Here is a 27,325-nt window from a genome sequence, read left to right on the forward strand (position 1 = left end):
GTTATCTTATATGGAGCAGAAATATACACAGTGACACACATACGTTATATATAAAAGCAAAATATAAAGATATATACTTGTTTTATATATATATAACATACTTCAATACGATATTATGTGGCAAATTTTGTTAAGATTAACAATCATTTTTTATGTGTGATATTACGTACCTAAAACGATTTCGGCAACCAACCGTCTTGGATTCTTTGTCTTCATAAGTATGTTTATATCTTGAGGAGGAACCAAGATAAGAGATAAATTCAATAAGTGAATTTCAGAGAATATTCACCTCAAATCTCCGTTATCGTTTTCATATATTATTATTTTATTATTTTTTTTTTTCCTTTTTCCCTAGCGTCCTGTCATCATATCTAGACAAGGCGGGAAATACTTTTTAGTCTAAAAATGTTATTTCAAAATTTATCCAAGTTTAAGTAAACAAGTAGTGCGTCTATCAAACTAAATTTTAATCATTCAACGAAGATCAGAAAGGAACTATTTCCAAGTTTCAAAACAGAAGACAATTTATCTACTCATAGAAACTAGGTTGGTGTGAAAGAGAATCATGTCCATGAATACACTTTACCATACAAATGCATACATTAGAAACCTATTCTCAAAAACTAAAGCTTGAACTACTCACTTTCTCAATATTCAATAATAATAGTAATTACCAATACTAGATTAGTAAAGTTAAGGTATCTTTATTCACAGGTAGTACCTCAAAATGCACCAGCAACTTTGTTTCATAGTACTTTCTAAGGATTAGACTGGCTATAAAAACCAAATTTTGATATAATCCATTATTTCAAAAACAGTGAAAAAATGGGATCCACCAAGACGTTCTATTAAGAAGGGCTCGAAAAATCCCCGGCGCCAGCTTGCCATAGCGACTGGAAAAACGAGTCTTGGCAGCTAGTGAGATCTACCATGGACTTGGAAAAACGAAAACCAAGCGTTCTTCATGAATAGTATGAATTTAAAGGGCCTGGCAAGGGAATGAAGTTAAGCGAGCTTCTAAGGAAAACTTGTATCAAGTGTTATCTGCGTTATGATCTTGTACGGTTTTAGTTTAATGAATCTAATAAGGAACAATTTGAGGTCATCACTGGGGGCGGGTTGCCTTAATAATTTACTGTTTATTAACATGAATGACCCATCATTAGAGGATTTTGATCTATCCAAAACAGTGGACAATTGGTATTTTAGTGCTCGAATTACAGTACATGTACGTAGACATAAAACCGTGTTGAAACTTTATTTATATTGCCTTCAATTGCTGTTACCTTCGCGAGATTGCCTATACACTAAGGTAAGCTTGAACTTTTTATATCAGTAACTATGTCTTAGGGCCAATCATGTAAGCCTACCTTTCAATTTGGATTTGTATAATTGTGGCAGCTGGTTTTCAGAACTGGCGCTTAAGTCAGAAAAATTTTTTAGAGATTTGCTAAGTTAACACAGTTTGACAGAAAAATCCAGAAAAACCGCAAGCACGTATTAAAACATGTTTATTATTATTATTATTTTGCTTGCTTATTGTTATCTTACATATATTACATCTCTTAGCAACACAGTACAAAAGTATTTTCCACATTAAAAAGCTACAGCCTTCTTCTTAAATAAATGCTTTTTCTTTTCACCGCCTTTTTTGTTTGAATTCCCAAATATCTTCCAGGGCAGAAATTTGTTCTTCGTGGATGGTGCCGACGCTGAAGAATTCACGTTATTGGACGTGGAGCTTAATAGCGGCGCATTTGAGTCCGCCACACTAACAATACTCAATTCACTTTGCACTGAAATTTGGCTTAAACTATTGAAACTTCCACTAATTGGTACAGATGGCAACTCAAGATTACGTTCATTGTCCTTCTGCTCATCGCTAAACCAAATAGAATTACTGCTAACTTTCTCGGCTGTCCGTAGTTCATCTACACTCTTACATTTAGACAACTGGATGTCATTTTGAACAGGTGACGATCGTAAAGAGCTGCTCTTATGCTCAGCAACAGGAGCTGCTAATCCTTGGGTTGCACTGCTGCTCGAACTCCAATTTCTTACACTTGACCTGTGAATAAATCGATATAATAACTGTATTGTTACCAAAAAGAATCCTACATACTTATACCAGCGTTTGTTAACATCCCTCATTGAACTTTTCTTTACCCAATAAACTCTAGATTGAACCGACTCACTCCAGTGTATTTTCTGTAAATAGGCCATTTTGACCTCTCCCATTATTTACGGATGCTCTGTTGCTTGAGCTACCAAACAGCATGAGATCAGTTTTTTTATGATTAGTGATTATTCTTCAGGTCCTCACTTAATATGACATTTTGTAGTAACTATTTGGTAGAATTCACTAATTCCATGGTTCTTAATTTTTTTTTCTCCAAATGAGAATCACTTTTATTATAATATTTTACAGACAATACTTCTCTTTCCCTTTCGAGCCCAATTTATTTTTTAAATAATGTTTTGAGCATATACAAGCGTAGTTATATTTCTAAAATAGTATTAATTACCGTTCATTTTAGCTTTGGAACTCCTTTGCCTTAATTAAAAATAAATTACGATCAAGCAAATTATTTTTAAAAAATAATAATGTTACATTTTCGACAATGTATCATTGTCTTCGTCAAACACATTATGAAATAAAATCTAAATGGTACAGCTTATATATCTCGTAAAATATGAGGAGCTCATTTCTAAGAACGAGCTCATTTCCTCTCCTTTCTCGGATACGACAAAAAAAAAATTAAGGAAAACCAGAACAGAAAAGGAAAGGAAGGGATAAAAGAGAGGAAAAGGAAAAGAAGAAATGGCACGGGATAGAGAGCATTTGTGATTATGTTTTTGGTTTATTCATAAAATTTGGGGTGCGTTCCGAGAAATTTTAGTAACCTAAATAAACCAAACTCTTCTACACTCCTGATAGTAGAGTTTTATGAATTGCGTGAATAAAAGACACAAGCTTCAATGTGTAATTAGTTTTAATGACTAGAGACACGATTTTGTGGTAAATAAGAATTCGTAATTTCGTTATAAAAATATGTGTAAAGCGGGGTAAAATCGGTGAATAAAAATTCAATGTGACAACACTATTTTCCTTGGCAATTACAATTAGTTACCTTTTATTTCACCTTAATTTCCACCCATCAATCATCATGGCATGAGCTCACGCATTACTATTTAAATAATATTTGAGTTTTTAAAATATAACACTAAGCATTCTCACTGACTAAAGGTATCATTTAAACAAACAAACAAAACACGAACACAGAGAACATTAATTGAAAAAAAGTAACTTTAGTGTTCACAGTTTACTTATGCAAAAAGTGCGAGCCCTCTTCACATCAACATTCGAAATTGATATGTAAATTAGTTGGAGATACTTTCCAGCGATTTCTGAATGCTCATCTAACATACCCCGTAACACTTCTTCCACACTATCCACTTCACCACTAGATACCATTTAGAGCTCATTTTGTAACTGCATGTAAAATTTCAAAAATTCATGGTGGGCTATTTTCTCAAAAATGGGAATTTTCATCATATTGCTAATAACTGCCAAATAATGGTAATGAATAAACCGTAAAAGCGTCGTAATTTTGCGTAAATTTAGTGTTTAATCGCGAGCGTTATATGGCCTAACAAATAGTGAAAAATTATATATTTTAGATACAGAACATTTTCATACAAAATTGTTACATTTCGCGTTTTCGCGTGTCTCTATTACCAAAAAATCGTGTCTCTATTAATGACTTTGTGAACTGCTTATGTGATGCGACACACATGGTAGTTGACAGATCTAATTTAAGCATGCAGTTGCTTATTTTTGATTAAAGTGATTGTCTGGTAACTTGGTCACTAAGAACACAATCTCAGTACATACTTAAACTAGCAAGTCTACAGACATGGCTTTTATTTGATGATAACTGTTACTCTTTTGAACTTTTACAGATATTGACAAAGATATTTAAAGATAAGATATAATTTTAGTTTTAGAGCAACATAGAGCCGACGTACGATATATAAAATTTAGCTACACGCCATATTATCTCGGAAGTATTTTAAGGTTTTATACTATTACTTTTGCTGAGGTTGTTACCCAAAGTGCTCGAGGTTATGAAGCAGAGCCACGCGCTCAAAAGACTGACTTATAGATCTGGGTTTATATAAAAATCGGAATTTGGTTTAGACGATGGAATTTGTTAAGGCAAGATTTACATAATGAGAAAGTTCATTATGTAAGTTAAGCTGTCTTCAGCACAAAAAGCGAATTTACAGACTAGATTGTATAACAATTTTTAACATTTTTCAGTGGGTTTTTACACATGAAATTCGGTGTAGTATTGTTTATTTTTTTTAAAGACATGTTACTACATTTTAAAATAAAAATACAATAAAAATAAAAGTTTAGAATTGGCCGGTTACACATTGGAGAGAAGACGAAATGCTGAAGAGCTTATTAAGAAAAGGTGGAGTAAAGACGTACAGAAAAGAAGGACGGTCTGGTTTGATTTAGTTTTACGTCCCACGGTTATGCATGCTAGGCTAAACGAGACGTGGATCTACGCATTATAGTGGAATCCGAACCACTTTGGTCGTTCAACTATACCCCCTCCGGGAATCGAGCCCGGGACGAAAAAGGGGACGGAGAGTTCTGAACGTGATTAAGAAAGCGATGAGTAGACGGAGGGACATATGTGAAAAAAGATGAAAGTGTAGGCATAACATACAATGTAAAAATTGTGATATGACATGCATTGGGGAAACAGGGAAAAACTTAGTGAAACAACATAGGGACGACGTGAGGCTTAAGAGGAAGAAAGAATAATGCTATTTACGAACACGTTAAAGATACGGGTCATGAGACATATTGGGAAAATATGTAAGAACTAGGAAGGGAGAATAGGTCAATAATAAGGAAATGGAAGGAAACACGATGGATAAAGAAAGTAGTGACAAATTAATGAACTGGACAAGTGGACTATGGAATAAAGTATTGGAACAAATCGAAGGAAGAGAGAAGGACTAGATTTATTTCTACTTATATTATTATAGTTATAATTTGTTATTTCTGTACACTTTTATATTGTTAAATTTTAATGTTTTATTGCGTCAATTACTCGCTTTGCTGGGTTAAAATAAGAAAAAATTAGTAATATTTTCCATTAGTCAGTCACTTTTTACTATTACTGAAGCGATATACCTCTCCCCTCCCCCACGATGCGGAGAGGTGTCAATGTTAATCTCAACGACCCCGAAAGCTATGAATTCGATACTAACATCGGCCATTTTCCATTATATATATATATATATATATATATCCCTCTTTCGCCTCCTCTAAGTTGCACCGTCAAAGTGAAATGATAAAAACCATCCCAGGCTCGAACCTCATCTATGTTGGAAATTTGATTGAGATCGGTCGGGTGGTTCAAGAGTTAATAAGTCACAAACATAGTCACTTTCATTTTTATTTATATAGATAGATAGATAGATACGTTTGAGGTTATATGCATTTAAGGAAGACAATGAAAGGTGTTTGGCATCACAGTTGCACAGATGAGAGTCTAAAAATATGTCCGGTTGGACAGGTGTCAATCCGAGAAAGAAAAACATAGGTGGTTTCCAAACAAATAAGGTGTGTTTGGTCTTTTACTTTTGAGTACATATTTATGTTCCTAAGATCTCTTTCATTGAGTGTCTGATGAAGACAACGATAAGTTGTCGAAACTGTAACAATTTATTTTAGTTTTAATAAATAAGTATATTAAACTCTGGTCAGAAAGTGTTAGTTATTCGTGTAGTAAGTTCTAAAGTCGTGATGGACAGAGTTATATGTAATTTTTTAACTTCCACATGAAATCAATTTAATTTTTTTTCAATCGAAATTAAAATGAAAATTGTGCAAATACAAAGTGACAATGAATATATCAATTTATAAAGTAGAATGAAATCTAATCAAATCTTGAAGTCCAATGACTAAAAGAGAGAAATGATTAATGAAAAGGAATGATTATGCAAGAACTAGTGGAATGAGAATGTGGGAAGAAATGGGAAAATCCCAAGACATCTCACAGACGTTATTCATACATGTCCCGGGATCGAACCACGTACCTCTCGCACCAGAGTTCAGCATTATACTACTGTGACCCAGTCTATTCAATAACTACTCATTTCAATTTTTCAAATAATACTGCTATTACTTTTTCTTTAGAAAAATCAGCTTAATTTGTACATTGGCTACTATACCAATAACATGCTTGTCGATCTACCTTATTGTCATACGTGCTTATGTCAAATAGAAAGTTCACGTTTGCTAAAATCAAATTTGAACGATACAATAGAAGAAAATACTTACTTCATGTTTGGTGCTGCTGGTGACGAAACGGAATCTTTAAGTTTGGCCCAGAAATCAAAAAGAGTCCCTGCCCGAGTGTAATTCAGAAGAAAGTAGTAACTCAGCTCTGGAGGCAGTTGCTCTTTGATGTGCTGATATAAACAAGGGATTACTTTCCGTTTTCCTTGTTCTGGAAAGAAAAATACACAACTATATAGAAAAAAAAATGTCCAGTGAATATTGGAATGAATGAAGTGTTCCATAGAAATTAATAGAATACTTTTTTTTTTTTTTTTTTCAAAAGTATTGGGAATACCGAGCCTACAAATCGTTACTCGATTTAATAGGATGCATATTCAGTATGTATTAACACAGTACTTACCCCTCTCTCCGAAGGAAAAACAGTTATAATTAAATTGTGAACATTTTAGCAAAATCTTATTGCCACCCTCAGCACAGATCCTTTCTGAAACTAACATTGCTTATAAAACTACACCTTTCGTCTGTACATTAGAAATCCTGTAGCGTCTTCGATCAATTACGGTTAACAGTGCAGTGAAATGAAACACAGGTAAACCCAGTGCGGCTTCAAAGTAATGTTTCAATTACCGGTTGGTGCATAGAAGAAGAAGTATATAAGTACATTTCCAGTATTAATAAAATAAAACTGACCGAAGTACCAAATATATACATTTAAAATACTTGTGTAACAGCTTCGGTAAAGTAACATCGCCTCACCAAAGCTATGAACAAATAGAAAGTACATTTCGTTAAAAAAACTACAGAAATTACATGAGTTACGACGCACAGAAGAAAGTAATCAACAAGATGTTATTCTACAAGCAACGTTAGTTTTCCGAAAGGATCTGTGGAGAGAACAATAAATTTTAGCCGAAACGTTCAAAGTTATATTACCGTATAATTTGCATTCTTTTTGAGTAAGATAGATAGTCGTGTTTATAGGATATCCTCCTTTGCTTGTGACAATTCGTTCATCCGCATGATTATGCGATCAATGTCGTGTCTCCTGGCATGGGACTTCGCGGTGGCTAAGTCACACAAATAGGATCTACACAGCCTATCCACTTTCCTCGGAATTGTCTTTTGAACGCAGATCGACCTATCTATATAGCGGTTATGTTCTATCTTGTAAGGAAAGTGCGAATTCACAGTTACGACAAAAACGCCATAGTATGCAGAAACAAACAATATATACTGGTTCCTGAAAACTCAATTCTTTTTAAGAAACCTTGTATTAACTAGGAATTCTGCTTCCCACATTACCAACTACGAGATTCGAAGAAAGAGAGAGAGAGACAGAAAAAAAAAAAAGGTTCACACGATAAAGGAACAGAAATACAACACTAAAATATTTCCTTGAAATATACTAAAATGAAGCATTTTTGATCAAATCAAATGCAATCAACAGTGTTAGTATTTTTATTTATCTTTTAATAATTTCATTACAATGTCATTACGTAATGCTATAATATTCCCCACTTTACTGTTACAACACTCTGCAAACTCCAAAAAAGTAAAATTTTTCCGTAGTATGAATGTAAGCAAAAAATAAATTACCTATTCCAAGTGCTTGAGCAAAACGAAGGAAAAATGTGTTTTCCTTGCTCTTGAGGAAGTCAGAGGACACAATGACAATCAATCTGTTGCATCTTTCAGCAATCATCCTCATAACAGCATTATGTTCAAAGATGCCAGCCACAAGGTCACGGTCTTTCAAACATAACTGAAACAGAATATCAACATTAATGAAAATGCCAAAATTCTGACAATCAAAAGATTTCATTTTAAGGAATTGAGCTAAGATGGTTTGAACTCTCTTATTAAATTTACTTTATTACAATCAACACATTTATCATATTCCGCTACATCAATTCACAAATTCTATACTGAGGAAAGAAAATCCACCTTCATAGTCTCTCAACGTAAAAGACGGATGTAATTACCTTAAGAGTATCCTGTTGGCAGCTTGTAAATTAAAAAAAGAACGTTTTATTTAACTGTATGGTGCAAATAAATATAATACATACACAAACTTCAATGTGATCTCCCTTGTGATTGAATTATCAAAATTTATATTTTAAAATCTTCCTAGGAAATTTTCTTCACATATAAGGTACAAATGTAACGTTCTACCACAGCATTCCCCTGCGTCCTCCTTCCTCACATAAGACAAACAAACTTTTATTGAAGCGAAGAAATGTCGCAGCAGATTAAAAAAAAAAAAAAAAAAAAAAAATCACCATCTGCCAAGCAGAAAACAATGTTGTCATAAAAAGTCAGTTTATAGATAGCTGAGATTGGCCTTACATGAAGACGGACCTTGTGGTATGTAAATATATACATTATGTAATTTTTAAGTGTGTATTTTCAACCTTTTTGTCTTCATCCTAACGATGACAAAAAGGAATGTCTGGAATATATTTTTTCTGGTAGTTTTACTTGATTGTTGGAAAAGATTTATAATAAGGTAAGATTTTTCTTTAATGTTTCTTTTCAAACTTGACTTCTGCAAAATTTCTTTTAGTTTAACAATTTATACATCACTTAAACTACAATAAAGAAATATAGGAAAGCAAAAGAAGATCCTCAAGTATTTTTTATACTTCACCTTAAGACCGTATTTTTCTTCCAGATGATAAACAATTTGAGAAGCGAATTCTTCGTCTTCCTTAACATACAAAAGAAATGCATCGTAATGCTGTGGATTCAAACCTCTGGCTAACCTGTTCACGTCATCTGTAAAATATTAAAAAAACATATTAGTGAGATGAAAGCAGGATTTAGCCAGTAAGAATTCTTTTAAAAATCGCAATGACAATATTTTGTACTTGGAGGAATTAGTGATATAGAATTTGTTGAATATAGACAATCAACCAGGTGAATTCTACGGCGTTCAACGATTCAAGAACCAACAACATTGTTCTCGTCTTCAGAGTGAAGTATGAGAGACCAAAACAGCCTTTACTATAAATGCGCTGGCAGGAAGGGGGCGGAATTTGATTGGTCAATGACGACGTCCAATCAGCGTCAGTCTATTTCCTCAGTTGTATTTGACTGGTTGACTAGGTTGGTTAGCCAGTCCTGATTGGTTGTTTTGTACACGTTTTCTTTCAATGTGGGGGAAGCCATGTTTCACTGAGTTGAAGACCGGTATCCCTATTGAGGTTATTGCCTTCTTCTAGTATTGCTATTGCTTCCTGCCAGCATCTATATAATAAAGGCTATTTTGGTGCCTCATATTTCACCCTGAACATGAGAACAATGTTGTCCGTTCTCGAAACGTTGGGCGACTACAACTCACCTGACTGATTGCCCCAGAACAACTATATTCATCACGACACTAGAAAAGTTTCAGTTCTTATCTCGTAGAATTTGTTATTTTTGGATTTATCGTATCACTATGCCAACCAGTTTGCTCCCTGACTAATCAGACATCTCTACTCTTGAAGTCGATGCAGTGCTACCAGGGTTGGCAAAAACCATGGTTTTTATTTAAAAAACAAAAAAAAAAAAAAAACGGTTTTTTTGGTTTAAACCAGGTTTTTTGGTTTAAACCAGGTTTTTTTTTGGGTTTAAACCAGGTTTTTATGGTTTAAATAATTTGTTCTATATATTCATATCATATATGGACAGAAATAAGTTTGTTTCGCCTTGATGTTATTATGCAACAACAGGGTTATGATGGAAGGGGTCACATAAGCTTAAAGCGGAATAAAAACCGCTTCTCGAATTACATCCGAGAGAAATTGTCCTCCATTTGAACTCGGAACCAGGACTAATTGACCACAAATGCGATACGTCTGCCGACTCACTCACGAAGGAATCCTGATAAAAATACGTTGAACTGATCTTTACATGCTTCTTAATATAACTGTCAAGAGTCATTTCAGAAGGACAAAAAGATAAACAGCTGCACAAGTGAAACCATTACACAGAATTACATATGAACAATTTCAAAGTACTACGGAGTACAGAATAACTAATTTAGTTCAAGTTAGTTAACAACGACTTTTATTGGTCCAAATTAAAGAAATACACCGACTTAATCTGCATATCAATAAGAAAAGTGAATAAAGATACGAATTATTTGAGTCCACTTTGGCTCAGACTCGTTTATACATAAATAGATACCAAAGATACTTATTTCACTAAATGCCTCTCGTGGGGTCTGTATGACCCCCCCCCCCCCCACACACACACACAAAGTACGGCATTTTCGATGTATTTTATCAATAGTAAACATTGAAACGAAACAATATTTAGAATTTTTCTTCGATTGCAACTACATAACAATAATAACAACTGCAAAAAATCACAAAATAAACATTTATAAACTTTAAAAAAAAAAGTTGTTTTTGTAGTATAATCTTTTTGAGTAATGAATGGGGAATTTAGGTCTGAATATAATACGAATAATATACAGGAGTGAAATGTGATAACCCACAAATGTGTGTTCATCAAGATTTTACAAACACTTACACTTTTGCGAACATTTTTTGTTTTTTGGTTTAAACCACCATGGTTTAAACCAGCCAACCCTGAGTGCTACATTAATGGATGTTTATGATGATGAAATTACATATTACATATGAAATACAGAAATTCGACGATTTTTGTTTATAGTATACCCTCTATAAGTACAAATTCATTGAAAATTCAGAGTGAAGAAGTATAACTGGATCGGAAGTCGAAACCTGGAATCTTGTTTCTCAAATAATAGAACATAACGTACTTACAAGATATTACTAAATAAGCTAACAGCAGGTCATATAAAGTAAAAAATCTGAATAAAAGGCATCACAATTATCGGACACACTAATTTCTCCAGAAAGCCTTTCTATATTAACACTAGTCACACACTTACCACGTGTCAGAATATATTGCTCATAGTCTGCATCCAAAGGATTAGCTGATTTTTCTGAAGCTTCTTCATTTTTCAAGAACTCTTCAGCATCTTGTTCTGAAAGAAAACCAGACTCTTAAATAATCCATAATTTGAACTTCATTACAATGCTTATAATTACCCAATGTATTGTATTCGTATCGTAATTATTAATAATATGTAAAAAATACCTCAGTGTTCGAATTAAACTTCCGGACGAGGGGGGTGCCTGTGTATTGTCAGTGTATGTATATATATATATAATAAACAAAAACAGCGCAATATATACAAATATACGGTATTATAATATTACACTGCAAACAATCATAATTCTTAACATATGTATACTAGTTAAATAATAATAACAACATTACCGAAAAATATATCCCGACAAGGAAGACATTTTCTTGTCGCCAGCCGGGGATAAGTTGTGACATAGGGGCGAAATCCCCCTCTCTCTTCCGTTAATTCGAACCGTGCATTATATATACTGTAGGACGTCGATAATCCGAACGCAGTCCCTAGAAGCTTTTTACATTTTGTCTTAGCGCTAACGATAAACAAACAATAGAGTTGTCCGTCGGCGCTGTGTCTGTGTTTTTACAAAAACTCACTCATATGTAATTACTTTTCATACATATTTTTGTTTTTACTTTCCCTTAGGCCTATACAAGTTAAGTTTTAAATGTGAGTTACAAGAGCAGTGTAATTTAGTGTACGAGCAGGTTCTTCAGAAACATTAAATGTAAGAAGCCTTAGGTACGGTATTGTAATTACAGTATGTACTGTATAACCACTGTATCGATAAAAGAGCATACCGTACAGTATATTTAAGCCTAAATGACATTTTTTTTGGTCATTTCCGACTAGCCGAACTACCTGTAGTCCCAATTAGTTCGGATTTTCGACTTCCTACTGTATTATTTTCACAAAGTATTTAAAAATGACCGCAAAAATCTAAATTTATACCACGATAAACATTTATGAAGTTAAAAGTACCTCCTCCCCCCACAAGCTTACATAATTACTTCAATCCTGCTAAAAGCAGTGATATGCTACAAACAGTGGCGGATCTAGCCCGGGGCCGGGGGGCCCTAAGCTCCCTAGTTTTTTTGAGTGACGAAAATAGTTTAGGCTATTATTTATATATTTTCGAAAGTTTATAATAAACTTATGATATACCTATCATAATCTGGTTCTGACTGCCGCCCAATTCTTACCTTCTAGATCCGCCACTGGCTACAAGATTTGATTTTGGCTAATACGGTAAGATCTTTTCAAAAATAAAGCTCAAATTCCTCGATTTTGGCATTATGGCATATTCAGCTACTCTCTAAGCCTCAAACAAACATAGCACAGTTAGTACCTACTGCTCGGCTAGCTCTTCAAGCACCCAATGGGTACTGGAAATAGATCGTATTATATTGTATCGTATTAATAGTGTAAAGATCCTCGTCGGCACTACAAAACTCGTTGGAAAACAGATATAACAAGTATAATTGAATTAAGAATTGTTCTTTAGTCTTTACATGGAAAATCTGAGTACAGTAGTTATGAGAAGGTGTTCTGAGTAAAATGTAAAATGCTACCTTCTACATTATTTAAGACGTTGCTTATACATCAGGACGATGGAAGTTATTCTTATTGGGAGAAAAATTTGGCCATAATGCATTTGTATACGGTTCCTAAAGTAATAAACAACAACAGTAGGTAAGCAAAAAGTTATGGCCCATTAATAGAAACTGGCTAGCTACATTTCTATACGCAAGAGACTACCATTCAAATTCCTGTTCGTTCATCAATAGTGTTTTGTTTATTTATTTTATTTTCTTATTTGAAATTATGGAATACTGGTTAGCTAAGTTAAAACCGATATTTGAAGGAAACACAGAGGGTCAACGAGAGACTAAATACAAGGTATGATCAAAAAGTATGGTGAATATAGTTGCACAGTGCCATCTTTCATTGTTGTATGCATTTCAACTAGTAAGCCTGATAGCCTAAACTTTTGGTACAGTCAGTGTCGAGTTTGAACGAGTTGTGACATGTTAGTTGGCTTCCAGAGACAGAAGAGTGAGGACGTGTTAAGAGTGTCTGCCGCGCATCAACATTAAAGTTTTTTTCTGAGCTGCAAAAAAGTGCCAAAGAAGCTGACGAAATGTCAAAATCAGTATATGCCGATGACGTGGTGGCACTGAAGATTATTTAGAAGTGGTATGAGCGATTCAAAGGCGGCAAGGAGTCGGTTGAAAACAGCAACGATCGAGACGTCCTTCGACGTCAAAAATATATGAAAACTTGCAGAAAGTGGCACAAATGATTTGTCCAAACAGGCGAATGACTATTCGAGAACTTTCCGAAGAACTAAACATCTCGTATGGTCCGTGAAAAGCATCTTAATCACCGATTACACGGGCAAATGGCTTCCTTCTTCACCACTCACCTTACTTTTGATCCGTGAGTTCTTGGCCGAAAAAATATTTCTGTCTGTGCACATTCGCTGTGCTCTCCAGATATAACATCATGCGACTTCTGTCTCTTCCCAAAAATTAAAACCATGCTTAAAGGAAAATGTTTTGACACCATTCCTAACATTGAGAGGGCCACGGCAAAGCAGCTCAACGACCTTCCAAAGGAAACCTTCCAGAAATGCTTCCGGTCATGGATTCAACGTTGGGATAAGTGCATTGCTAACCAAGGATAGTACTTTGAAGGAGATTAAATCAAATTCCATGCAAGCTTATTATTTTGTTTCTAATAAAATTATTCACTATATTTTTTGATCACATCTCATATCTCTTGTCCGAAAGGTCACTGGTTCGATCTCGGGAAATGTAAGTTTGTGGCGGTCAACAACGGGGTCGACGGTCTTTTCGAAACTCTCATGTTTCCTCTTACTACAGGGTGTCTACTAAAATTCCACAATGAAATTTCGTGACTTTTTCGTGACCTTTTCTTTACCAAATCATAAAATTTCCTAACATTTTCAAGAGCGAATTTGGGTGCGAATTAGGCCGAATTTTCATCCATGCGATACAAACGTACTTTGCTTGCGATTTGGTAGCGTCTAAAGCCGACCATAGACATTTTTGGTGTTGAATTTTGATGTTTTATAAAACAAAATTTTATAATCTGTACTTACATTTGCAGAGTTAAAAAAAATCGTGACCCAAAAGCTAAATTTCGTGACTTTTTCGTGACTTTCATGACCGTTTTCTGATTTCGTGACTTTTTCGTGGCTTTCGTGACCGATAGACACCCTGTACTATATTCTTATCATTTCTTCCATAATCACTCTTTCATTCATCTTCCGCATTCCTTAGCCTACATAATATAATCATTGGAACATTATACTACTATTTAATTTGATTCCATTTAAGATATTTAGGATATGAAAGCTACTTACCTAGCATCTCTTTTGTATCATCCACCACATCCCAACGGTCCATATGACCAAGATATGTCTGCAGATCGCTCAATCTTAATTGAACATTTTTGGAAAGAAGATTTAGAATCTCTGCAGTAGGGTCAGACTTCACTTCTAAAGTAGAAATAGTTTCACGATTTAGTTCTAAGAGCTCAGCCAAACCTCTCCAGTCTCTACAAGAAAGAAAAAACAGAGTTAAATTAACCTTTTAAAAACATTACAACATATTCCATACGGTGAACTATTTAAACATCTAAGCTATGACGTACTTTCAGAAATATTCCTATGTTTTTACTTCAGTGGAATACAGCTGTATCATGTAGTAATAACGATATGTTCATTGAGTACTTTAGATGCTTATCGATAGGGGTCTGAGTCACAGCAAAGGTTACAACGTTCATGAGCGGAGTACTTGTTTTTGCAGGGGCTCAACCGGATGGCGTATACGGAGGCCATGATTTGAAAATAGTGATTTTTTTTTTAATGCTAAGTTGATGTGTTACAGAAAATTGAGTTAGTTGCATTAGGAATTGTGTAGTGGGTATTTGAGTTTCGAGCCAATAACTGGAATATTCGGAAACAATGAACTTTTTTTTTTTTTTTTTTTTTAATTCCTAGTTTTAAGTCGGTGACGTGATCAGGTCCACTGGCAGTCTGACATAAGAGTCACTAAACAAGCTTCTCTAAAACTTAACTATACACTTTGCACTTAACAAAGGCGTATTACCCCCCCCCCCAAAAAAAAAAAAAAAACTCTTAGGACTTAAGAGCCCTCACTACTTCTCGAGCATGTCAGATTTCAGTGTTCTGGGAGCGGAGAGAAGGGTAGTGTAGGTGTGGCCATTCGTCTGTCAGTCGAACTCGTCCTGTAGTGTTTCCACTTTGCATTAAATATCGTTATCGGTACTTAACATTTTCCTCTTGTTTTGTCATTTGTTAGGAAAATTCTACCATATTCTCATAGGTGACGTATTCACACAAAAGATACTACAAATTTCTTACTGTTCTTCTTGCAGAATTCGTACAGAACGTTAACTTTCTTGTTGAATTATTTTTTTCCTTTAGACAATTCTTTCATATCAGATATGGTAACCTTGAAATTCCGCCCAAAATAGTTCTCATCAATAAAACGTGTAAATTTCGGTTATAAGCTTTCTTTAAAACTTTTCACTGCTTGAAAACAATCATAGTGAACCTTCCTGACATCCCTACAGACACTGATCTCAGCATAAACGATGAATCCTATACTTCTGGGACAGTTTACTGCAATACTTCCGCGATGCTTGAATGGCAATGAAGTTGCATTGTAGTCGACTTCGAAACTACCCTGTACTCTGCAAGCGCTAGAGATATGAATAAGCGACATACCACACACACACACAAATACACACACACACTCACAACTTGTGAACACAGGTTCTTCTTAAAAACGCGCGCGCAGACTTTTGATACCTGCCGGACAGATAGTAAAATTATTCCCGCACTCCACAGTCCATTGACACGGTTTCCAGCTGTGGAGGAGACCTTTCAGTTTGTCAAAAGATGAAGGGACTTCGTAATGAGAACTGCTGTGTTGCGTTTCCTGAAGATTTGTATTTAGTCTCCCATTGTAAGAAAGCATATGCCCTATGCAATTTCAGAAACGTATATCACAATACTTCACACGCAAAAAATGCTAATACAGTGGCGTCACTAAAATATTTTTATTGGGGGGCTGAAGATCTTTAGGGGGGCATATTCCCCAACAACCCCAAAACTCCGTTTAGTATTTTAGAATCATCTTCAATCAAGGACACAATGAAATTCACTTTTGGGCGAGGGAATGGGGGGGGGGATATTGTTACTGCTCTACGCTTTCATATTTTTGTTATCATAGTCATGTTTATTTGTTTCACTTTTATCGTTGCGGAAATGCACATTCTTGTACTTCATCGATTCATTCAGTTCTTAAAAATACTTCATGAAAAACTTCTTTCTCAGCAATCTTACTTTTATATTCGACTTCTGACCTGCCTGAAATAGTAATACAATAAGATAAAAATAGGCAATAATAAATAACATATAAAATTTCTTAAAAGTTATCCATCTAAAATTTGCCGCATGAGATAGTTTATAGTTGAGACCTCACCTTGCGGAAACTAAGAAGTAAAGGAATGAGAAGTTCAGTTCACATAGCATTTCCAAGTGAGAAATACGATAGAAAAGTATAATTACGTCCAGTGGCGTATTTACGATTTTGTTTCGGGAGGGGCTTTCCTAACTTTCGGGTGGGGGAGCTTTGCCTGGAAATGTGAAAATTCTGCAAGATATTGCAGTTATTTTATTATAGTAAGATTTCGTGGGGGGGGGAGGTTAAGCCCGGAAGTCCCCCTAAATACACCACTGATTACGTCATAATCATAATAGCTATTGCTTTTCTCAGCTAAATCTAACACATCAACAAGTATCTGTAGTCGCTCGCCGAAGACTGAACTTCACATTGAGAACTCTATAAAGAACGCGTTGCTGTTTGTTGAAGCTACAACCCAATATATCATGAGTCTACTGATGGCGTGTTAGAATCTTACTTTTGAAATAAATTTCTCAGTATATAACGTATTTTCAGTGTGAGATTTGGGAGGGGAGCTTGGAAGAAATTTCCGGGCTTTAACCCCCCAAATAAGACCCAGTGACGCCACTGTACATATAGTCGCCTTCTGAAAATCAAAACGAAATTAGGTAAGTAAATATGTATATTTTTAAATAAAGTGCTTATATACTGAACTTGCATACAATAAAAAGTCTCATATCACAGAAACAGACACTGTATTGGGTCCATTATTTCCCTTAAATGACTACATAGTAAACAACAAGATGAAAAAAAAAAGACACATGCTCAAATTGGTTATATTTACATATTATCCATACACTGAATAACTTACGTTTCGATTCTGTCTCTTTTCCCATCCCCTCTCTCTTTTGCAGGTACCGTAAGACAATCGGTACTTTGCACACGATTTAAGGAATTTTAACCCTTAACGGTTCACTATCTTTTCTGTCGGTTTCCGGCACTGCTTGCAAAACAATATATCCACAGACTACCTTCCGCGTAAAATTTACCAGAGTTGTCACCAGGAAGCAATAGCTTCTCTGGATCGCGGAAAGCATGTACACAAATAACCACAAGGAACAATACCTAAAAATAATAGTCTTCAAACGCAATAGGCAAGATCAAAACATGTGTAACCAAATGGTTACGAAAACTCGTTAAGGGTTAAAGAAAATCGCATGTAACTTAGAAACGTAATGATTTAGAGCACTGTATTTTAAACATATTATAGCTAGATATGTGTGGAAAACATTCGTATAAGTTCATTAGTAAACATTCAGTATAACCATAGTTACTGAAATATAAACTTTGGTGAAAAGTAACCCCATAGTTGGGGTCACTTTCCACAACATACAAAAAAGTACGTTAACATACGAATATAACGTTTCTGTGCAATGTTTTCCCTTCAGAATTTATACATTTTACTTTCTACACAAAAGTGCATACAGTTTACAAATATTGATATTAGAACGAGGGTACTGGTATCGATACTAAGTATGAATTACCAATATTTGTGAAGAAAATTATGTATTTTCTGGTACCGGCGCAGGGACTACATTCTAATAGTTCAGCATATGTCCCACATAAATGCCAACCCAGGAACAGAAAAAATTCCCCCGTGAACTGATTTGCCTGGGTTATTCCTTATACCTAAGAATATCATCTCAACCGTAATTAGTGGAAGATTTACGGAGTTTGAGACTTTCAGGCTGAAGTCCACCCAAATTGCATGATTTCTTTTTCAAAAAATCTAATGGTAATCATCAAGCCGTTGACAACCCTAAACTCGGGCCGAGCAGCTATGAACATGTTGGCCGACGCTCTATGAGTGTTAACAATTTTTGGCTCAAGCCCGAATACTTGTTCCTCCGGAACTCAAACCCAGAACCTCGTGACCGATGTCCTTGCCTCCTGAAGATTCCTCGAAGACCGAGATCAATAGTCAACTAGTTTTAAGTATTTCAGTCCAAACCGCCGACCTTTCATGCTTATACACAGTGTTATAATAATAATAATAATAATAATAATAATAATAATAATAATAATAATAATAATAATAATAATTAGTAGTAGTAGTAGTAGTAGTAGTATAATCATCATCATCATCATTGATAATTATACTGTCTATGTAGGATATTTGAAGAGAGTACTTAGAACTACACAGGGTTTAGCTCAAATTAGCTCGACTCGACTCGAAACTTGACCCAAATTCGAGTCGAGTTGGAAGAAATTTCTCGAGCCGAGTTTTCGAGTCGAGCTCAAAGATATCTGTTTCAAGTTGAGTCGAGTTTCAAAGAAAACTCGCTCGTGCCCATCCCTAAGTATTACAGTCTTCATTGATAAATCAGTGGCCACCCCTAGAAACCTGGAACGGTGAAACGGATGTCAAATCAGGGAGTTTATGGGGCAAACTTCTAATCTCCATACTTTGTTATTTATCATTATACCTATTATTACAATTTTGGCCTATTATGATTTGTAGCTAATTGAACTTCCATTCTCATTTGTGAAAATTGTATTATATGGAATATGATTACTTATCATCATTAACTGGAGATGGGCAAATATGGTTTTTCAGAGAGAAATGGAAAGTTTCGCCAATAGGGACTGTTGCTGCCCTGATATTTCTGCTTTACTCTAGCAGAATTATAATCATTGATAATATTACCTCTGCCTTATATTAGCATGTTTCATAGTAAAATATATAACACTAAAAATATGCAAAATACAAGTCAATTACATACTATACAGTGACCCTGGTGGAATGAGTGGTTACGCTCGTCGCATTCTAACCAGGGGCCGCGGTGGCTCAGTGGTAGAGCGTTCACCTCTGGTGCTTGGGGTCCCGGGTTCGATCCCAGCCCCCGCCAAGTCAACTTTGTGGTGGACAAACACCGTGTGCGTGGGTTTTCTCGGGGTTCTCCCGTTTCCTCCTACTTTCTTCATTCCACCATTTCAATCATTACTCATCATCACCGTCTCCTTTAGCATAACCGTGGGACGTAAAACTCAAAGATTTCATTTCATTTTTTTTTTTGCATTCTAATCAGTGCTTGGGTTCAATTCCCTGTGGGACACAAGTGGCTCGTGTCTCACGTTAAACTATAGATCTCGTCCTTTGGACGTAATCATAATCCCATAGAAGATAATGGCAAACCACCATGGGCTTACCTTGCCAAGAGATATTCGGGTTAAAGACCTACTTTCGGGCAGACATCATTAGTTGTCTCCATTTTTTAAGTTCCGTTTTCTTTCTGCATCACTTCAAGTGCAAAACTTTTTTTTTTTTTTTTTTTGCGCTAGTAACCTCACCTTACGATACGTACAAGTAAAGTGAGACATTCACCAAAAACAAACAAACAAAAAAAAAAAAAAGAAAAAGAAAGAAAGAAAGAAAAGAAAAGAAATAAATAGCTGCAGGCACGTGTAATGTTAGATGCGTGGTATTCGCAAAAAAAAAAAAAAAAAAAGTTTTTAGTATTTGTTGCCAGGGTAACTATTATCACTGGCATGGTACTGTAACTTATCATTTAATATTAGCAATGTCCGTTGACTAAATACTAGCCCGGTTTCTGAAATTATGTTCGGAAAGAGAAACCGAAGTCAAATAGCAGTAATAGGTGAGACAATACCAAAAATGTATCTGCAGCACACCAACAAAATGTACTGAAAATTATAGCCTATTTGTGAGGTCCTAGAAAGGATAATGACTCCAGCTTTCTGAATTTCTCGTAACCTTCTTTAGACCACCTGATTTTCTAGTCAGTAAAGTGTTTTTCCTTTGATTTTCCCTCAGTGATTTCGGTCGCTACTTTGCCACAGAACCGAGAATATTTATAAAACGAGAATGCCCTTCTGATAAGGATTGTGAACAGGGACGTACGCAGGGGGTGGGTCCTGGGGGTCCGGATTCCCCCGAAATTTCGACTTTTGTATAAATTTAGCCTAAGTTTAGGAGCAATTTTAGGAATTTTGATATACAATACCCTCATTTGGACCACGGTGGCTCAGTGGTAGAGCGTTCACCTCTGGTGCTTGGGGTCCCGGGATCGATCCCAGCCCCCGCCAAGTGAACTTTGTGGTGGACAAACACCGTGTGCGTGGGTTTTCTCGGGGTTCTCCCGTTTCCTCCCACTTTCTTCATTCCACCATTTCATTCATTACTCATTATCACTGTCTCCTTTAGCCTAACCGGCATAACCGTGGGACGTAAAACTCAAAGATTTCATTTTTTCATTTGGAGTTTGGACCCCTCGAAATAAATTCCTACGTACGGTACGCTACTGATTGTGAATTATGCGACCACCCTCGCCTACTTTACAATTTGCTTTCAAGCTCTTTACTTCTTCTTTCGCATAGGCAAAGTATCAAAATACTTATAGTCTTTACTGATGAGTGATAAACATAACAGTGATATACTTGATAAAAGAAAGACAGAATTTTTATGCTGAAGACGTCCAGTTGATAGAAAAGCCATCAACATTTAGGGTATTCGGTGCACTAAATTACAAATCAAAATCTTAAACTAACAACTTATCTAAAAATTTAATTAAAAATCTACCCAAGTAATGAATGAAAAATTAAGAAGAAAATTTTGTCAATAGTTTCAAAATTTACAAATGACATTTAACTTTGTCCGTTCCCTCCAGGCAGCTAAATTTTCGCCTCGATTTTTCTTCCTTCTTGCAGAAAGATAAAGGCCGCTCTTCTTCCTTTTCTGAGATGGCATTTTCCTAACGATTACTTTCTTCAAAGCTGCACAAACACAGTGCGGAAGCAAAACAAGAACACACTATGCGTTCGCCCTGGAATTCGGAGATTACAAACCTACCAACAGAGGAAAGGATTCCCGAACGTGACATAAGCAGCCGATTTAGAACGAAGTGAATTCGTATTTCGCGCCTCCAAGAAGTTGAGTGAGGCAGACTGCAAGGAATAGTATCACTCCGCGCTGACGTCAGAAAGTGGGTGGGTCTATGCTTGCAGCAAACGCCGCCTATGCTGGCTAGATTTTTTTTTTTAACGTACCATTTTCTTTTTTACGTAATAGTTTTGCTAATATGCATTTAAAATAGATTTTGATTTCAGGAACGTTTAGCAAAAGGTACAATCTACAAATCCCTGTTTTTACTTTTTCTTTTACGCAACAATTTGTTTCTCTGATGGAGAGTAATTGCTAGACAAGCTGTCAATTCGATATTTTATTAATACTTTTATTAATTAAAGTTATTTTACCATGCTTAATGGAGGAAAGAACTACAGACAACTGTTACATACAATTTAATCTATCTAACAAAAAAAAAGAGCACAACGATATCTCACATGATAAGAGAATTAGAGCAGAAATAGATTACCATGGATTTAAATGGCAATAGCGAACTTGGGCAGAATGCAATAACTCCTCTTAAAAATGATTTTAAATCTCATTTTATCTACTGTAAACTTCAGTGGGATTCTGACCTAAAAACGTACACCTTGGTGTAAGTTTGATAATTAAAACCAGCTAAAGAGATCGCATACAAGAAAAGTGAGCTGTCAGCTTCAATTGCATGAAAATGCACTTGAAGATTGAATAATTTGAGGTAACTATACAACAATAACAGAATAAAACGAAAAAAAAATTGCCGCAAATTTCACACTTTCATCACAACATATGTCAATCACGTGTCACTCTCGCATGCAATAAATTAGTTCGGTAGTAGAAACTTTAAGTTCTGCTACTTTCTTATTCTTCGTTTTGTAGCAACGTCGTAGACACTTGAAAAACATCCATCGCATCTTTCTCTCAGCCGTTTCCGTACTAAGCGGCGCAGATAGTCTTCCCTGAACCGATAATGACGTATAAATACTGCAGTCATTGTTTTAAGAGAACAAGTAACAGACCGAAATCCAATCGCAAATTTCAACTAGTTAGAATCAACGCATGAGCAAAAGGAAGTGCATTCCGTAATCAGTTCAATCTAAAGTATTTTACAGTGAAAAAAAAAAAAAAAAAAAAAATCAGTGAAAAATGTTAATTACGGATAGAAAATTAGTAAATGGCTTTTTAATGGCGAACTAATGAAATCATTGCTTTTAAAAATAAAAAATTAAAAAAAATACGCTATTATTATCATTATTTTAATATTTTACCCATTTGCTTGGCACAACGAGTCACTAAAATGATACCACAAAAGAATTTTTTAAACTAATATTCGGCTTATTTTAAGGTTATATATTTTTTTTAAAAAAAAGTTAAACAATGGGACCTCCTAATAAAGCTACGGCCTTAACTTTGAAGACAGAAAGAATTAAATGAAGAAAAAAGGAAAACTATTTATAGTTTCGTTATCTTCACTTATAATTTTACGATAATTGCCAAGCATAGGGCACACCAGATTCAAAATAAGAAAAAAAATTGTAGTAATATAAAAAAATATCTTACCTCAACAATCCATTATCTGTTGGAATTACTTTGACAGAATTCAGCATTCCACATAATTTGCTTTTGGTGTTGTATTGCAAAGCACATATTGGAACCCTCTCTAAGCCCGAAGAAACACTGTTAGGTGATACCACTTCTGGTGCCGAAGCCATCACGGATTTATATTAATCTATGGGAATAAATAAAATAAAAATGTGAAACCACAAACAGCAACAGATATTCACACACTAATTTTAAGTTTCACAGTGTATTTCGTTTACTGCCACACTGGCCTGCACTATTTTAGTGTCAATCTGGTTTAAAAATCAACGGATATGTAGCTGCCTGACTGAAAAAAAAAAAAAAAAAAATCGAAGTTACGATACATCTCAACTGTTATCTCATGTATAGAAACAATCTAATGAACCCCAATATGAGACAGACGTATTATCTCAGATCACTACGGAATTTGCAACTGTCAAGTTACAGGTATCTTCAGATGGCACACTATTTTAGATGAAATCCTGGGAAAATTAAATACTTTGAAAAGCCAATTAAACACGTAGTACAAATAACTAAATATATAAATCATCTAAATTTTATGTATATTTCCTTTTTTCATCCTTTTAATACCTGTCTTTTAATTGAATATATACTGAAGGTTATCAAAATAATGGCAACACCTGAAAAAATGCAAGTTAGCAAATTAATATGGTTTTAGACTCCCTTTCACCCACGGAACAGCTCTGAAATGGAGTGACAGAGGTCGTGATTGGTAGCGAGTGGAATATTACACTGTTACGCGTGCAGTGCATCACAGTTCCGAAAGAGAGGATGGAGGCGAAAATCTGAGTCGGATCAGTATCTTCAAAGCGGACCACAGATGGTGTAATTGTCCATAAACAACCCCTGGACCATAGAATTCCCGGTTCCCAAAAATAACGACATAATCACGATGGACAGCCATCTGATCGAAAGCGTTAGCACAGAACCCACTGAAAACTACGACATTGCGGTCCACAGCAATATCAAGTCACCGCCATTTTTCATGGAAGGGTAAATACACTGCGGATCACATGCTTTTTTGGGCGCCAGCCAAATCTGAAATAACCTGAACACGACTCATCGGACCATATCCCACGTTTCCAGAACAATCATCAGCGGCCCATGTTAAAGCGCTATGGTTCCTTATCAGCGGTTTCGCCACTGAAACCCGACCCTATATGTCTATATCATGTAACTCGCGGCAGACTGTGACTGTGTGTGTGATTTTTAACGTACTGTTGCTTGACTTGTAGATAAATCTCAAACATGATATTTATACCAGACATGGACATTTTTCCTAACCTTCATTCATACCCTCAATCGACTCAATCACACTCAAATATAGTACGTCTAGTTAGTTACATATCCGCAAACAATTAAGCCTAAGAGTGATATGCCTTCGAACATTACATATTTGTCAATTTCGATGTCAACGGTTTAGGTGGATTTGGACTATTATTCATACACATTTCATCAAATGTGTACTGGACAAACGATAGGCTGTTCTTTCCTGAATAACATGGTTTCTGTTGCATTAACCTAGGGTTCACTAGATCTGAGCAATGTAATTTAAGGCTGCCCCTACAAACGTAAGAACCAGCGTGTGTTGCAAACAAAAATCGATGCCACCGGAGTTGAAAAAACGATCAAAAATGAAAATTATAATTTTTGGACTCAGTATTCATGAAGGAATCTACAAACAAAAACAATTTTTTCCTCTGGAACACTTGACATGGACAGGCCCTTTCTAGATATGATTAATCTTCCAAAAGTTCATTTTAATAAACTGTTCATTATAATGTGGAAGATATTACTAGAAATGAACCCATTTTTTGATCTTGAAAATCATAGAAATTTTATTACTACGATTTTTTCTGACGTAAGTACAGCAATATTGTTTACAAGTATCAAAAAAAAAAAAAATTTTTTTTGGACTTTCTGGTATTGGTAAAGCGGAAAGGTGTAGCGAACCAAGTTTTTTAAAATTCTTTTTTCTCTGCTTATAAGTTCAAACAGAAAACACACTGGCATTAACTTCACCCTATTCGCATACGTTTAATGCCTTAATCCTTTGTTGTACTAGTTTCCTTAATGGAGCGTTGTGGGTTACGGAACGAACCTCCTCTTCGTGTAATCATAACTTGTACGGGTGATGGTCAAGAGTCACGGAAAGTGATAGTGGTTGTGTGAAAGTTAAACAGCACGTCGAATATAATATTAGAAAAAAATAAAGCACTATTTTCTTCTTTTCTTAAGAGAAAGTACTTTCTAGTCATTGTTACCGGTATTGTATAGCTATATTGTAAATCTGTAAAAGTGAGAGGCGAAGCAACAATACAATACCGTTTTTTCGAAACTTTACAAGTAAAATATATTAATTCGCGAAGAAAGACTAATTTTAAGCGTACTTATTCATATATGTGCTAAGCATGTAGTTCAACTGTAAACATAGAAATAGCGCTCAAAAAGTTATTCACTTCCACGCAATTGTAATGCAACGTTTGATTGGATGACCACCTAGCACAAGTTGCCACACCTTTTTTCACATTTTTACCCCGTGGTACATAACAACCGTAGCTAACATGCCTGTTCCTACGGACGCACCTTCTCTCTTCCGCGCGTCCCTCAAGCTTCAAACTCGCTGAACCGGAACAGACTCAAAAGCTGAAGTGCCTATTTAGCAATAGTTGTTGCATTTTTTCTTTTTTTCCACTAATTTTGACAGGGTTCTAGAATACTGGCCCTTATCCCCATTCAGTCATAACAGTTATCAACCCGGCTACTAACCCGCATTTACTCGCCACCGTTTGCTCGGCATTATGTAAATTGAATACTGAGCTTGGAAAATAAAGGAACCAACCTGACTACTACTATCACATCTTCATCTATACGTGCAGGCCAGCATTCTAGAACCTTACTCTGTTAATCCGTAATTTTAATGTTTAACAGTAATAGTTTACAACAGCAATGTTTGTTTAACAATTGCTTACTTAACACTAAAAAGGTAATAGTATACATGAGAATCCCCTGATCTGCGTTTCTTCTGTATTCTATTACCACTTTTACATGAAATACCACACATTTTCTACATAGTGCAATAGTAAGAAGTATCCATGTGCACAAGACATGCGATACGAGTTAAATTCCCCCCCCCCCCACACACATAGTCATAGATAAAGTACAAGGGCACTACACATGCAGATATAAAGTACAAGTACGTTATTTTTTTATTTTCGTATCAGTCGATAAGTAAATAAAAGTCGCTTTGTTACCCCCTTTGTAAGTTCGTACATACTCAATGAATAATCCCTAAAAGTATGAGCGTCCTGCTCCTTAGGGAAATGATGCAGCTTTGTATATACTATATAACAGGAACTATAGAACTTGCAATGTAAATTTGTTTACACTTTGGGGAAATACCAACCAGTCACTCAACGTCCTGCTATGTTGTCGTGTATAATTTGTCGTCACTATTATTCACTTCGATTTGAAATCATTATTTGACCTCTTTTTATTATCCACTGAACTTGTTTCTTCTATTCACAACTTTTCTGTCTTGATAGGATTTTCGTTACCGACTTGATGAAACATAATAATGAGAAACTTTCTACTAAAGCAGATGAAAAGCATCAGGTGTCAGCAGGGTTGGAAATTACTAACAACCTGAAGAATCCTAGAGTATAAAAATTATCTAATAAGAGTATAAACATTTCTGGTAAAATTACAGCACACTTATTATTATTATTATTATTATTATTATTATTATTATTATTATTATTATTATTATTATTAAAACCGCATTTCCTTACAATGTGCAATAAATGTCGTGCAAGTCAAGTTTAGGCATACTTCTACAGCATAGTCCGGAAGTGAGCGTACCCCTAATTCTACTATCCTAAACTCCGGGGGCCTTATTCAGAGTCGTTTTGAAGTAAGATTAGCGTCATACTAAAGATCTGACTACTGCAGGAAACTTATGTTAGTCGAACTCTTTAGTATGGCACTAATCACGCGTCAAAACGACTATGCATAAGGCGGCGGGTGTTTTCTAATTAGTGTTTTCTGACAGTTACTCACATTTGTTTGATAACATTGCTTGGCATTGTCTGGTA

At 35.3% G+C, this 27,325-nt stretch overlaps 1 protein-coding gene across 2 annotated transcripts; it reads right to left on the minus strand.

Annotated features, from left to right (window-relative positions):
- Positions 1–690: 690 nt before the first annotated feature.
- Myd88 (myeloid differentiation primary response protein MyD88) lies at positions 691–26,872 on the minus strand. Of its 2 annotated transcripts, none has more exons than XM_081741496.1 (8): positions 26,638–26,872; positions 23,190–23,358; positions 14,656–14,849; positions 11,232–11,327; positions 8,976–9,103; positions 7,925–8,090; positions 6,368–6,536; positions 691–2,068 (listed from the first exon to the last, which is right to left on the minus strand). In XM_081741496.1, exons 2-8 carry the CDS (start codon positions 23,339–23,341, stop codon positions 1,597–1,599), a joined length of 1,377 nt encoding a protein of 458 aa, XP_081597622.1. In that variant the 5' UTR covers positions 23,342–23,358; positions 26,638–26,872; the 3' UTR covers positions 691–1,596. The 2 variants fall into 2 exon arrangements, with proteins under 2 accessions (XP_081597622.1, XP_081597623.1); XM_081741497.1 differs by lacking the exon at positions 26,638–26,872 and adding an exon at positions 26,509–26,636.
- Positions 26,873–27,325: the final 453 nt, after the last annotated feature.

The sequence above is a fragment of the Thermobia domestica genome, chromosome 15, assembly GCF_964235325.1.
Source record: "Thermobia domestica chromosome 15, izTheDome1.hap1.1, whole genome shotgun sequence".
NCBI classification, from domain to species: Eukaryota; Metazoa; Arthropoda; class Insecta; order Zygentoma; family Lepismatidae; genus Thermobia; species Thermobia domestica.